Consider the following 16,125-nt stretch of genomic DNA (forward strand, 5'->3'; position numbering starts at 1 on the left):
ATGTATTATGGATACCTTCAACAGTACTGATGGTTTTAATTCTCAAGTTTTGATTTTTCTTCACTTATAATAACTTAAATGTAATTGCTAATATTTTATATTTTATTACTAATATTATTATTGCTAGTTCTTTGAATCTTTTCCTGTACTTTCAAGATAAATAACATTTTGCTTCTGTAAATATCACGCATGCTCTGTTATTTTCTACTTGGGCAAGAATATTAGCATTAGTACAGTCTAGCTTCACCGGTGGGGCTAATTATGTTTTCAGGCAAAATTCAAGATTCTAGACTATTGATTTCACAGAATTTGGCCTGTTATATTTATGAAGTTAAAAGTTATGATTGCTTTTGTGCAAAACAACTTAAAGAAAAATATTTATTTTAATGGACTATTTTGGAGCCTTGCCTTAGTCATTTGAGAATAGCTGAAATACTAACCATATGTGGTTATGTTTAAAAGCCACAGGCTACAACTTCAGTTATGTTAACACTATTTGTCACTCAGCCTCTGCATTACATGTGTAAGAAAGTCATAGCCTTTATTCCAGACTTGATTATGACAGATGTCTGTTATCTTCTCAGTCCTCTATCTGTAAAGCTTCCATCCCCAGAGAATAGGAATTTGTTTCGATGACATCCAAACATGCCTCTTCAGCTACATGACAAACCAGTATGTTTTGGGAGCTTACTTTTTCAGAGGAGTTACTTCATGAATTCCAGCCTTCAGGTTTCCTGGAGCCATTTGAAAGTCCCAGAGAAAAGCATAAGTACAACAAGCTTTAAGACTGAAACATTTAGGACATAGTTTTAGAATTGCCAATTCAGAATGGTTTACTGTTTCTTCCATTATCTTTTTTTTTCTCTTACAAAAAAATTTTCACACTTGTTTTACACATACATTTTATTAACATTAAAGGAATGGATTTTTAAAATTAAAGTTTCATAAGAAGAAGTTGCCACATCGTGCATAAGTGCATCATGCACTTATCACATATGTATCCATGTTAAAGAAGCTGCTGGCCAGGCACTTGGAAGTACAGTCTTAACACTCAAAATCTGTCACATTAAGTTAAATAGAAACACAATATTTTTCTAAGTTTTCCATATTTTAAATACTTGTATTTGTACATATATACTTAATTGATGAATTTTATCTTGGAGGGAGCACTTAACTAAATCAAGCAGCTCTTGAAATCTTTGAATCTCCTGAGCTTTCCAGGCTTTCCATCAACATTCTTCCTTGATCACACAGATTTAATGTGTTAATCCAGATGGAGCCTGAAGTATAACGTGCTACCTAATTGCACACATCTGTCTTTCAGTTTCCCAAATTTGCTTTTGGTATTCTTTTCTATGAAACATTTACCCTTTGAAAGACTGTGTCAGCCAGGGTTATAAACCTTAAATTTTCTTGGAGTTTTTCTTCTAGGAAAATGGGACATTTCTGATAATGGCTTTAGTAGAATGATTTTTTAATGATGTTTAATGAGACTATTCTGATATTGTTACAAGGTTGATTTTTTGATTAAGCAACTTGTAAAGCAAGTTCTATTAAAGTTATTAAAACTACAACTACTTCTTGAAAAACAACAGAAAATTTACATTCCTGTCTATTAAGAAAATAGAGGTCTGGCAGCAGGGCTGGCAAGAAGGGATTTTTAGTTTCCGTCAAATTAACACTGCAGCTAATACAGTGGTTCATTTGTGTCTAAGTATGGAAAACCCCTTGCTGCGTAAATTCAAGATTCACAACCTTATAATAGGCAAAATTACCTCCAAAAAACCACAGAACTCCCCTTTGTCATCCTTGAAATTCTGCAGCCATTGTAGGTCATCCCAGAAATTTCCTCCTTCAGCAGCTGACACTTGTTTCATGAATCCAGAAATGGAGCTGCACCAACGGAGATGATCCAAGAAAACTTCTTCCAGAAGCAGCTGGTCAGTGTCGTTCTTGTTGTCCTTTGCAGCTGTGCACAGCCTAACTGGTGCCTCTGCCAGAATTGTAGTGAACCTTCTCAGTACTATCAAGGTTGGCTTAGAAAAACTGAAGCTGTCCAGCAAGATGTCAAATATGTATTGAAAAGAGACTCCATTTCTGGCTGTTTGTGAAAAATATGTCTCCCAAAGGCAGTGTTATGTCCACACAAACATGTACTTCAGTTCCCTGGGGTACCTGGCAGAACCTTGCAGATGCATTTGGTATACCTATTTTTAAACAAATAAATTAAATATTGGCATCAGCTTTCTTTCCAATAATTCTTGTCTGTGCTGGTTGAGTGTAGTTTTTTCCCTTCGTACACTTTGGTTCTTCTTGACTTCTTTCAGTTCTGCATTCTCCTGACAGTTTCCATCTCTTGGATGAAATCTTTAAACTCCTTAATTATTTTGTTCTTTTGCCTGTGCTATGAGTATATCTCTAGGTGAGACAAATATTTTTACATGTTTGACTTCGTGCAAGATATTTTTTTTCTCCTCCTGTCTCCCATCAGTCCTAAGCATGGTTTCCAATTATTTGCTCTGTTTACTTCATTTCTGACATCAAGGTATTTTATTATATTTCCATTTCTTCTCATGTTGAGTGCCTTTTCAATTCAACTGCAATATTACCTATTTTTTTGATTCCTTGGATCTGTACAGAGTTTATTGTTATCTGCAAACAGCAGTAAAAAGTAATTAATTTTGTAGCTTTTGCTGAATTTTAGGGCACCATCTTGTTTTGCAATGTGTAACACAGCACATGGTTGCAGGTGCTGTTTACATATAGCTTATGGTTTACATGGAGTTACTGTGTCCCTTATTGAGAACTCTCCTTTTGTCTTTCTTGAAGTTTTTGTCAGTCTGTTTCTGGCACTGATGCCATCTCGTTGCAATCCCACCCTCCAGCATATTTAACACTCCCCCAAGATTGGTGTCATCCAGAAATTTGACAAAGATGCTTTTCGTGCCATTTTACAGGTTGCTAGTGAAAATATTAGGTGATGTTTGCCACAATATCTGCCCCTGAAAACACCACTCATAACTACCTGCCTGTTAAACTTGGAGCTCTCAACCACTGTTTTTTGAATCTGACAGTGCAATCAGTTTTCCAGTGTTTCATGCAGACCATGTATCTCCTTGTCTTGGCTGCAAGGATAACTAAGGAGTCTATGTCAAAAGCCCTGTTAAAGCCAAGGCAGGTGAGATGCACTGTGCTTTCCTCAGCTACATAGCTTATTTAATCATAGAGGTTGAAACACTTGTCCTAGGTCAGCCTGTGCTTTCTGTTCTCATGCACATTCTTGTCCTTCATGTTCTCGCAAATGCCATTGTGAGGACTTGCTTCCTACAAGTTGAGCTTTGAATCCTTTCCTTCCTTGTTCCTTTCCTTCTTTGAGGGTTTTACCTTGTTTCCCAGTAAATCCATTACAGTTTTTAAGGTACCTGTAAGACACTAAGTATCCCAAGGGAAAAACTTCGGGGTAAAGAAGTTCTCTTTTCTAAGATGATGTCAGGGAGGGTTTTTGGTATAAATAAAAAAAATTATTTTCCTATCACATGAAATTAAATGGAAAACTTTCAGTGAGCCCTACTTACAAGTCACTTTTTATCAGACATCGTTTGAATCTCTCGTGAGCTAGACCTACAGATTTTTGTAATTTATTTGAGCTGATCATTGACTCTGCTTTTCAAAAGACATGTAAAATTCCACTGCTGTCTGAACAATATTTTTCTAAGGTGTCAATGACTCTCTTCACTTACCCATAGCTTTTTTTTCAAAAAGGCATTAATTCCCATTGTATAGAATGTGAACTGATGATGTGATTTACTTTTAATAAAAGCATATGAAATTAAAAAACAGCATGACATTTTAAAGAACAGTAAAATGAAGATAACTTGGTTACGTGTTTGAAAGTTTGTGACAGCTTATATTTTAGCAGAAGAGATGCTACTGTGTACCAAATGAATTGCTAGAATGTGTAAGAATGTATACTATGCACTTGTAAACTGATTTGCTAATAAATGACTGGACTGTACAGGAATATTTTAGTAGTTCTTCTAATATTTTAAGTATTTCTCCATTGTTCCCTAACTCAATTAATGAGGCTGCCTGTAAAGTGGTTTACAGAGTATCCTGTATTTATGTTTTGCAATCATGGCATAAGTGCTTTGGGTCTACCAGGGCTTGAGCAGTACACTGCAGTCTGTAGATATTTTATGAATTAATCTCCCCTTTCCAACTGAGTAGTTAATGGATATTGATCACTGCTTCATCGTGAATTGCAGTGTATTTTATCATTTGCATGTTGTTTGTCAAATACTTTTTACAAATTACAGTGCAGGACCTTGTATCACAGCTGGTGTAGTTTAAGGTTTGGACAGAGTCACTGTGAATGAAGCCCTGCTGTGAAATAAAAGTCAAAAGGCATCTTGGCATCCCAACCATTTCCTTGGGAGAAGATTACAGCCTGACTATGTTGAACTTTATTGCCATGGGCCTCATGACAGTATTCAGAAACATGCATGGCATTTCTGTTAAAGAAACTCAGATGTGCTTAGATGCAAAGGATGGTATTCTTGTGTTTATCAGTATCTTGCAAATAAAGTTAAATGTTTTTACACTTTGGGGGGTACAGTAAAAGTACAGTGAAGAATGTGTAATTTATGCACATAAAAATTGAGTTTTCTGATTTCCTAAACATAGTTTGTTACAAGAAGGAAGAATTGACTAATCTGAACTCTAGATGGAAATGTGTTTACTGAGAAAGACGCGGGCAGGACTCAACAGCTCCTCTCTGAGTGATACGTTTCCTGTTGTGCCTTACAGTGAGATCCAAGGTACAATGGAGTCACATAGAGAAAACATGCTGCATTTTTAAACTTGTGAACATGCAGAGTAAAGCAAAAGTAAACTTTAAAAATCAATTAATATTATGTGTTTGTGTAATTCCATCTGAATTGCATGAATTGAATTCTGTCCCTTATTCCACTATATTTTAAAGGCAGACAAAACTATGAGAATTCAGGGTGAGAAAAAGACAAAAACAAAGCTGTGCAGGAAGTGAAATCCCTCTAAAAAGAAACTGGCTCTCCTGCTACCTGATATGGCAGACCTCTACAGCATCTTGCATCCTGTTGCTAACATGATAAGTTCCTTAATAAATGTTCATTATGAAGTGTCCTGGACAGGCAGAAACACCACGGAGTCAAAGCAAAATTAGTGAGGATTCTTCTGGGTTGGGTGCAGTTCCTTTGGCGTCTGTGTTTGCACTTGTGTGAATGTAATGGCTATAGGGGATGATGAAAATATTACCTCTGGTATAATTCAGAGCACAGAAATAGTCTATCTAATATTTAAAATGGTTTAAAACTTGACGAGGGAAGATTAGGTTAGACATTAGGAATAAATTCTTTGCTGAGAACGTGGTGAGATGTGCTGTGAACAGGTGAGGGTGCCCAGGGAAGTTGTGGCTGCTCCCTCCCTCCCTGGCAACATTCAGGGACAGGTTGGATGTGGCCTTGAGCAACCTGATCCAGTGGAAGGTGTCTCTGCCCATGGCAGGGTTTTGGCACTGTCTTTTTTATATTTACTGAGAATCACTACAATAGTGTTAAGAACACTGCTACATGTGTAGAACAGAGCTACACGTGTAGCTCTGCCAACAGATAAATCCACAGGTGAACAGTTATAGTTGGGTCTTTTTTCCATCTTGCTTCTCAAGTCCAAGAGTTGGATGCAGCAAAATTGTAACTGTCTCAGTACAGTTTGATTTCTCCTCTGGTGACAAGAAAAATTTGATCTCGTTTGAAAGCAGGGTAGTGACTAAACATGATGTTAATTTGACTATGCAAAAATATATGTGAATGGTAGATTAGCTTCATTTTCACTGAAAAAACACCCTGTTTTCCTTATGCTTTCAGCAAGAAGATTCCAGACTTTCTCTTGATGTTAATTATATACTGTTAGTGATAAGTAATGGAAGTAATTAGTATCAAATTGTCATTTATTCCCGCAAAATGTCATTTTCTCTGTTTCTCCAGAAAATGGCTTTGGTAGTGGAGTTCACAGTTGTAGTTTAAGTAACTGTAAAAGTTACATGGAAGTTACAAATAGAATGGTGGTTTTTTTCATCTTTCTTTCAGGGCAGTATATAGTTACGTTAGATATAATCTGTGCACTGTGAAATCACTGGTTTATTTGGATTTTAACTGCTGAGACTGAATATATAGGCTAGTGGTCATAAAATTCATTAACATGGAATAAGAATTCTTTGATAAAAACTATCACTCTTAATAGTTCAGTTACATTTATATTGTATTTATGTATGGGTGCGTAAACTTTATTCAACTTACCTGATGAAAAAGAATTATTTTTCTAAAAATGGCTTACTAAAATTCAGTTCAGATTTTTTGAATTTAAATTCTAGTTCTGAATTACATTGCAGTTCTGCATGGTGAATCCCTATTCCTTTCAACAAACAAAGCAGTTTTTGTTTAACTGTATTCCTGAAATCTCTTACGTCTTTATACAAAAAAAGTCTCGTGTTATGTTTGACAGTTTATATTTCCAAAATACAAACTGCATCAACAGTAAAATTTATGTGACTCAGTAAAACTCTGTTTAGATAATAAATGTGTAACAATAAGGATTAAATCCCGGCACCACTGTAATAATCTGTTGAATTAAGGAACTGATATTCCACCTTTAATTCATAGGCAGAGTATTGTCTCTATATAGTTAATGGTTATCTTGGACATACTGTCTTAACAGTTCTTTTCTTCGTGCTGTGAGGACATATATGACACAAATGTATATGTCATTTTTTCATGGTTCATTATGAGCTTAATTCTGCATGGTGGTGAATGCTCTTGGTCTTCATGAAAACTGACTTCATTGAATGTTTCTCAAGAGAAACATTGCAGCATTGGGGTTGCTTTAGCAGCATTTTTAATGAAGCATACATGCATCATAGTGCACTGCTAAAAGTACAGATCAAGAGCTACTATGTTTAGATTTTTAGTTCATTCACTGCATGTTACAGTAATTTCATGTGATAGTCAGGCCTGCGGGTAATTCCATTTATTTATAGTGCTGCTGAACATAGATCAAAACTGGGTTTCAAGTTTTCAGCATACTCAGATTTCTGTAGAATATTAAAAATGTTTTGTCTGTCTGAAAAGCCTACTGCCTAAAGCAGAATGTGGTTCACACAGGAAACATACTGTATCAGCTAGCAATTAAGGAGACTATCAAGATGGATTAAAAAAAAATAAAATTGCACTCCAAATGTTACAGGCAACTTATATATTTTTATCATGTGACTAAGAGAAAGTAGAAATCATAGAATCATAGAATCATAGAATTGGCTGGGTTGGAAGGGACCTCAGAGATCATCGAGTCCAACCCTTGAACCACCGTTGCGGTTGCTAGACCATGGCACTGAGTGCCACATCCAGTCTTTTTTTAAATATCTCCAGACACGGAGAATCCACTACTTCCCTGGGCAGCCCATTCCAATGACGGATCACTCTTTCCGTAAAGAAATTCTTTCTAATATCTAACCTAAACTTCCCCTGGCACAACTTAAGTCCATGCCCTCTTGTCTTGTTGAAAGTCGTTTGGTAAAAGAGCCCAACCCCCACCTGGCTACACCCTCCTTTCAGGTAGTTGTAGAGAGCAATGAGGTCTCCCCTGAGCCGCCTCTTCTTTAGGCTGAACAACCCCAGTTCTCTCAGCCTCTCCTCGTAGGGTCTATGCTCGAGTCCCTTCACCAGCCTGGTTGCCCTCCTTTGGACCTGCTCCAGGACCTCGATATCCTTCCTGAACTGGGGGGCCCAGAACTGGACACAGTACTCCAGGTGTGGCCTCACGAGGGCTGAGTACAGGGGCAGAATCACTTCCTTGGACCTGCTGGCAATGCTGTTCCGGATACAGGCCAGGATGCCATTGGCTTTCTTGGCCACCTGGGCACACTGCTGGCTCATGTTCAGCTTCTTGTCGATCCAGACTCCCAGGTCCTTTTCTGCCTGGCTGCTCTCCAGCCACTCTGTCCCCAGCCTGTAGCGCTGCATGGGGTTGTTGTGGCCAAAGTGCAGGACCCGGCACTTGGCCGTGTTAAACCTCATCCCGTTGGAATCAGCCCAACTCTCCAGTCTGTCCAGGTCCCTCTGCAGAGCCCTCCTGCCTTCTAGTTGATCAACACTCCCCCCCAGCTTAGTGTCGTCTGCGAATTTGCTGATGAAAGTATCAGGTGTTATTTACTGCAGTCTTTTCAGGAAGGTATGTAAGCTTGTTCTAAACTGTCACGGGGCTGCACTGGCTTTGGCTTGCACATATAGTCAGTAGCACATCAAAGGGTCCTTCAGGGTGTTGTTGAATCTGGGCCTGCACCTTCAGTAGCACAACAAAGAGGAACTTTTACTCGGGGTTACTTTGCTTATCTGTTCATCTCTCCAATATGATTTGTAAGGCATCTTAACATAACGATTACATATAGTACCTGGTTTTCCAGACAAAACTTCAGACAAGTGCTTATTCTGAAATCAAGGATCAAGAGGAGAGTTACCTTTCCTCTCCAGTACCAGAAGCATAAGCCACCTACCAGATTCCAAAAGCCATCAGTGTCTCACCAGTTGCTAACAGTCCTATGCATCCATCCAAGTGGTCAAACTGTTGCTTTCCAGCTGCCAGTTCTGTGATGTAATGACAGCATCTAACCACCAAAATTTGGAGGCATATTTAAACCTGAGCAGAACAGAAAAGTAAATCACATGTATTATCAAAGTAACGTAAGGAAAAATATTCTAATTTTATTATTCACTTTTCAATTCAGACGCATAACGTCTCTAAATGTATATGAATTCTTGTAAAACTTCCAACTGCAGAGTTCAGCAGCTATCTGAATGGATGATCGGTATGGCCAGAATAACGTGCCAGATCCTCACTCTGTTAGGCATTGATCCAAAGCAGTGCTCTGCCCAGGGCATTGTGGAAGTCTGTATTTCACTGTCATAAGACTTGGTTTTAGGAAATTAATTTGCTGAGAGTAGTTTTTGTTCCCTGTATGTGTTTTAGCTTCATTTTGTGCCTATTAGGGGCAACAACTTTAGTCATTTTATGATATTTTATTTGTTTACCTCTGAAGCAGTAGTAAGAGGTATTTTTCACAGCTGGACTGTTTTTTTTCTGGAGTCTGAATTAATTGCATAGAATACAAATATGATATTTCTGGTATTTGGTTGAAGTAATTGCTTACAATGCAAATATGACATACAGTATTTGGTTTGCCTGTGAAATTGAGAAGCTGAGCTTTCAGTGCAGCATCTCTGTTTGCTATGGCATTCTTTCTGGCAGCTACAAAGCAGATAAACAGTTAAGTTTCACTATTCTTAAAACAGCCATGTTGTTTATAACATTCCTTGTCATATTCTGCAGAAAAAAAAAAAAGAAAAAAGTAATGCATCCATACTAGAAGTTCAGGAGGTAATGCTGATATCGAATATGTGGAGAATTTCTTACTTGCAAGAAGGAATGGAAAAATAATATACTCTGTTGTTTATGTGGTGATTCTATATATTTTTGAGACATTTGTTGGCTCTTGGAGTATTGAATACTCTCTAGGTGAAGAGACATTGCTCAGTTTTTATAAAGATATTTTTATGTATATTTTGGGTAAAAGCCAAAATTCTTAAAAATAGTTTGAGCTAAGGGATTAAGTAGATAACTAGAGACAAAAAGGATAGATCATTTTATACCTATGCATATAGGAATAAGGTATGTATTTCTTTGAAAACTGTTGAGCATTCCTAAAGGTGGTAAAGTCTAACTTAAAATTGGAAGTTTTCTGCTTAAGTGAAAAAATACTAACAATATTTGTTATATTTTATATTGAATTACAAATACATGTGCTAAATTCCAAATGGGGGTTATGAATATGGATTACAATAGGAAATAATGCAGAAATTGAAAATTCAAAACAGCTGAGGCTACATCCTTTAGTTTTATTGTTCTGACATCTTACAAACTAATCTGGGTTTAGTATATACATGTCACAATACTGAAAAACTACTAAAAAATATATTGAGTTTCTCAGTGTGCACTTTACACCCTCTACCACATTAGAATATGTTAGGAAATGTGAGTATGAAGTGTGAGCACTTGCACACCTTTTGTTTTCCCTGTGAATTAGACATGTTAAAACCTTCAGTAACTGTTCAGAAATACAGCTGACAAGTTTTGTCAACATGTTGTACACCTTTTCAGAATGTATGTAACTACTTTTCTAAATATTGCTATGTTCAGCTGTGTGTGGACATTGGTATGCTGTTTAGGTGAGCTTGATTAAATTAATAGAAGATTAAGTATTTATTATTGGAATATCACAGAGGATGAAATGGACTTTTAATGTAAGGAGAAGCAAAAGTCTTGCAATGAGGTTTGTTCTGGTCTGTTTTAAACCTGAAGTCTGTAGTACCTCAGCAGCCATTTAAGAAGTAAGAGTGAGATGAATACAAATAACATCTTAATTATGCTTAATGTGATTGTTCCTGTCCTGCAGATTTTATCTTTCTGCTGTCACAGTTGGCTGGTGCCAAGTTTTTGTTAGTTGGTATGTTTTGGAGAACGCTGATATGAGACGAAGGCATAAATGAAAAATATGGCAGTGGAACACTTGAAATATTTCAATTTTGGAGTTTGGTCAGATGCTACAGATAGTTCATAGTACTGTGGTTTGAGTTGGAGGCTGCCTGTCATAAAAATGAATGTTAAAAATACTGAAATGAATTGTTCAAATGGCAGTGCTGTTTTGTCATTCATCATCTGGGGGCACAGTGGTGATACTTGTCTAGTAGAACTATGTGTGTTATTGTGTTCTTCAGTGTTTACAAATAGAGCTAATGGAAAGAAGGTAATAACTTCAAAAATATATCTTTTTTAAGACTCGTGCATTTTATATTTCACTTTTTTTTAAAACCTCTTAAAAATAATGTAGTTTGTTTTTTAAATATTAAGTTACATTCCAATTCTGGTTTCTTTTAAAAGACTTACTTAATAAAATCACTATTTTCATCAGTGCAATTACTAGCTGATTTACTTTGGCATACCCTTTTCAACAGAGAGGCACAAATGACACAACTGACTGTTGAATGAGGCACTCTGAGACTCTGAAAATCTGGGATTTCATCTTCTTTCAAAGTTAAACTTGTGCCAGACAGTTGTAGAGAATGTGGAGGTGATTATTTCATGTTAAATAAATTTCAGTTTCTTTGTGTAAACTTTATAAAAGTACACTCTTTCATTCGAAGCATTCAGTCATGACATCACTTTGATTTTTGTTAGATTTGCTGTTGGAAAGTAGAAGCAGACTTAGCTTTTTATCTTTTTCTTCTTTTGTAAAAGAGAAATGCTTTCCTTTTTACACGCAAACTATGTTGGTGAAATTGTATTTCAGACATGGGTGTGAGAAAGCTGCTAAAAAAATTCCTTAAATTAGACAAATCTCCTGGCTCACTGGGGACATCCCAGATGATTGGAAATTGGCGAATGTCACGCCAATCCACAAAAAGGGCCGGAAAGAGGACCCAGGAAACTACAGGCCCGTCAGCCTGACCTCAGTGCCTGGCAGGGTCATGGAACAGATCATCCTCAGTGCAATCACACAGCACCTGCAGGATGGGCAAGGGATCAGACCCAGCCAGCACGGTTTTAGGAAGGGCAGGTCATGCCTGACCAACCTGATCTCCTTTTATGATCAGGTGACCCGACTGGTGGATGAGGGGAGGGCTGTGGATGTGGTCTACCTAGACTTCAGCAAAGCCTTTGACACCGTCTCCCACAGCATCCTCCTGAAAAAACTGTCAGCCCGCAGCTTGGACAGGAGCACCCTGTGCTGGGTTAGGAACTGGCTGGAGGGCCGGGCCCAGAGAGTGGTGCTGAACGGGGCTGCATCCAGTTGGCGGCCGGTCACTAGTGGTGTCCCCCAGGGATCAGTGTTGGGCCCAGTTCTGTTCAACATCTTCATTGATGATTTAGATGAGGGGATTGAGTCCATCATCAGCAAATTCGCAGACGACACTAAGCTGGGGGGGAGTGTTGATCAACTAGAAGGCAGGAGGGCTCTGCAGAGGGACCTGGACAGACTGGAGAGTTGGGCTGATTCCAACGGGATGAGGTTTAACACGGCCAAGTGCCGGGTCCTGCACTTTGGCCACAACAACCCCATGCAGCGCTACAGGCTGGGGACAGAGTGGCTGGAGAGCAGCCAGGCAGAAAAGGACCTGGGAGTCTGGATCGACAAGAAGCTGAACATGAGCCAGCAGTGTGCCCAGGTGGCCAAGAAAGCCAATGGCATCCTGGCCTGTATCCGGAACAGCATTGCCAGCAGGTCCAAGGAAGTGATTCTGCCCCTGTACTCAGCCCTCGTGAGGCCACACCTGGAGTACTGTGTCCAGTTCTGGGCCCCCCAGTTCAGGAAGGATATCGAGGTCCTGGAGCAGGTCCAAAGGAGGGCAACCAGGCTGGTGAAGGGACTCGAGCATAGACCCTACGAGGAGAGGCTGAGAGAACTGGGGTTGTTCAGCCTAAAGAAGAGGCGGCTCAGGGGAGACCTCATCGCTCTCTACAACTACCTGAAAGGAGGGTGTAGCCAGGTGGGGGTTGGGCTCTTTTACCAAACGACTTTCAACAAGACAAGAGGGCATGGACTTAAGTTGTGCCAGGGGAAGTTTAGGTTAGATATTAGAAAGAATTTCTTTACGGAAAGAGTGATCCGTCATTGGAATGGGCTGCCCACTGAAGTGGTGGATTCTCCGTGTCTGGAGATATTTAAAAAGGGACTGGATGTGGCACTCAGTGCCATGGTCTAGCAACCGCAACGGTGGTTCAAGGGTTGGACTCGATGATCTCTGAGGTCCCTTCCAACCCAGCCAATTCTATGATTCTATGATTCTATGATTCTATGAAAGCAATACCTATCCAGCAGAAACTGACGAAGATGTGTATATGTACACACACAAATAAATATGCATTATTCTTACATGAAATTAATTACAATGTGTATAGGAAGGTTATCAGAGGGACTAGAAATAAGTTAATCGTAACACTGAAAATGGTTTTGCTAATTGTCTTTATATGTTTTTCTCAAAGGATTGTTCAACTTCAGAAGAATATAGTGTTGCTGCAGCATTGCTACCCCTGACAACTGCTTTTTATAGGGTAAGTTTTTATTGAAAACCACCCCTATTTTTTATCTTGTTAAAATACAGAAAGTGATAACAGGTGATGAATGGTGGCAAGGAGAGTTCATTGAAAAATTAATTTATGTCACTTGAAGTCTTCTAAGAGATTATTATGGACACTTACTGATGTTTTCTGTAAAAATTGTTTATTAGAGTACTTTTTTGTTTAATTTGGTGTGTTAATTATTGGCCAAAGAGTGTATGTCAATTTTTTTAGTCTACATAGTTGTTAATTGTGGCAAACATTAGGAATGGCTTTCTTTAACTGCATAATTGTTATCCATTTATTGTGTTGGGTTTTCTTTTCCTTTTTCCATAGTAGTTGACAGTAATAAAATATAATATTATAGTAAATATAGAAAAGTAAATAATGCAAACTCTGCAAGCAATTATTTCAAAAGCAGAACTTCTGTAGTGTGACTGTAGTTACTTCAGTCTACCACTGAAGTAGCATTTTTACGAGTTCTCATTGGTTCAGGTACCACTTTTTTGGGTGTACATACCTGAGCAGGGAAATAGTTTAGAACTTTAACTTACTTGAAATATTAAATAATCTTTGTTTAATGCAAATACTTTTATAAAACCTAGTTCAGGCAATCAGTGTTTAATTGTTGTTAATTGGTACATTATCATGATATTGCAAAATAGTTGCTGTAACAGGACAGGTAGACATTAATAACATGATAGAAATGAGGAAAATACATCCTTCCATTCTTCAGATGGTGTGTGATGCATTTATGAGATAAATAAAATGCAAAGAGAAATTTTCAGGAAATTTGTTTTAATTTAAACTACACAATCTAATACAACAATTTCTGGTTGCTTTAAACTAGAAATAGATTCTGTGATGTAGTTTTTAGAAAAAAGGTGTGGAACTTTACCAGTCATAGAACACAGTAACATCTGCTGAAGATGAGCAATTTTGACAAAGTCACTTGCATAGAAAGTTTCCTGAAATTTCCTACTTAAGCCAGTGCTTACTATGTATGTAGAACATAAGTTTGTAGATTTTCTCTCTTCTAATTATTCAAATGGTGAAAAAGTTGTATTTAAATGGTTTATAGCTGTACATAATACCCTATGGTTGCTTTCTGAAAAGAGAGTGCAGAGTATTTTCATTCCCTTACTTGCTAGTAAGACTGAATTTTTCATTCCCAGCAAATGAACTTTCTTGTGTCTTTCATTACAAGTTCATCTTTCCTTTGAGTCCTTGAGTAGCAGAATCATGAATTGTTTGCCATTTGTTGCTGCCATTAATGTTTAATTTGGAGAAAGAGTTAATTAGCTATAGAGATTTTCCATTTCCCTATTTTATTCTTGCTGCTGCATCAATGTTATGTTACAAAGAAAGACTGACCTTAGTTTTGTTTTATTTTCTTATTTTAGTTCCTCTAATAAAAATGGCCAAGAGAGTCCACATAAGTTTTTACCTTGAAAAAGAGTATTTTGGGGAGTTGAACCAATGTGGTTGGATTCCTCATTTGGCAAAGTTTGATCAAGTAGGAGAAAAAAAAATAATTTTTGCATGTGGATTATCATGAATTCTGAAATAAGCTTAAGTTTTAATTTCACAAACAAGGAGAACAAAAATTTGATGAGATATAGAATATCTTTGTAATTTTGGTAGGACTGCTGAGATCTCACATCATTTCTCTCAAAAAAAATTCTCTGAAATTCTGCATATAATAACCTAGTTCCATACTTAGTATTTAAGGCTATACAGTCAGGAAACTGTTGAGTACCTGGGTGTAAGAAGCATAAAAATTTTTTTAGTGTTCCAGACCTGAATTAAAAGTTACAGTAACCTGACTGTTAACTTGCAAAAGCCAGCTGTTAATGCATAATAGAAAAAGAATTTTGTTTTTCCCAGATCTAATCCTCAGGTTCAGTGATGGCCCCCTTTGGTATGTCCCATTAGATACAATTCTTTGGCAAAAGCACTTATTTTGGTATAAAACTATTCATACTAAACACAAACTGATGTGTTGTTCAGGACATAAGATTAGTAGACAAACTTTGCAGTGATTAGTTGAAAAGAAGATTAACAGTTTAAGGTTGCTTTTGGAACTTGAGTGAAAATGAAACTTTTATTTGGGCATTTTTTGAGCTTCTCTATAGGTTTTCAAATTTGTATCCAAGACTTCACTAGAGTGAAGATGTTCTACCTGGCATGAACCTGTGTAGGAAGAATGTTCTGTATCACTATTTTTAAATTTTTAAAAAATAGGTGTAATTTTTCCACCCAAGTTATATCTGTACAACCTTTTGGAAGGATTACTGCTCTAGAGTTACACTTAACTGATGTTCCTCTTCCTCTGTTTTAGGAAGAAATAATGCCAAATCCTGCTGCTTTACTTTTCTCCCTTGGGCTTCCTGCATTTTAATACATTAACAGTTCATAAGTTCTATTTTCTATCGGTTTCCCTTTACTGAAATCTTGGACAGAACAATTAAAGTTCTGTTGCCTAATGCAGCATATTGCTGTTCTGTCTCTGATAAGTCCAGAGGAATGTACAAGCTAAAATTAAGGTCATTTGGGGGATTATTTGTTTTTTATTAAAATACCTTCAGGAAAACTGGTATGTTTGCACTGTCAAACTAAGTCATGGCCTTTTCTGCTGAGTTGCTTGTCACTTTTATTTAATTAACATATGCAGTTTACACACACATGCACACATACACTTCAGACTGCATTTCACTTTTCTCTAGCCAGAGCATGAGTGTTCCAGTATTGTTGCTTCAGTATGCAGACCTGTCTTACCTCTGCCATGTGATTGTCTTTGTGCTTTCCAAAAAATGATGTAGTGTTTGCATGATGTACTTGTTTTTGTTGGTATTTCCATTATCAGAATACCATGTTTAATGCAAGCTGCATATTAAATATTCTTTCACCTAGCCCTGTTGAAAC

At 37.5% G+C, this 16,125-nt stretch overlaps 1 protein-coding gene across 1 annotated transcript in view; it reads left to right on the plus strand.

Moving 5' to 3' along the window:
• The window catches only part of SBF2 (SET binding factor 2), a 198,164-nt gene that overhangs the window by 122,335 nt on the left and 59,704 nt on the right, over positions 1 to 16,125 (plus strand). The window contains exon 17 of the mRNA XM_030450948.1: positions 13,126 to 13,194. Within this exon, the coding sequence (XP_030306808.1) occupies positions 13,126 to 13,194 (69 nt within the window). The remainder of the gene's footprint in view (positions 1 to 13,125; positions 13,195 to 16,125) is intronic.

The sequence above is a fragment of the Calypte anna genome, chromosome 5 (assembly GCF_003957555.1).
Source record: "Calypte anna isolate BGI_N300 chromosome 5, bCalAnn1_v1.p, whole genome shotgun sequence".
Lineage (NCBI taxonomy): Eukaryota > Metazoa > Chordata > Aves > Apodiformes > Trochilidae > Calypte > Calypte anna.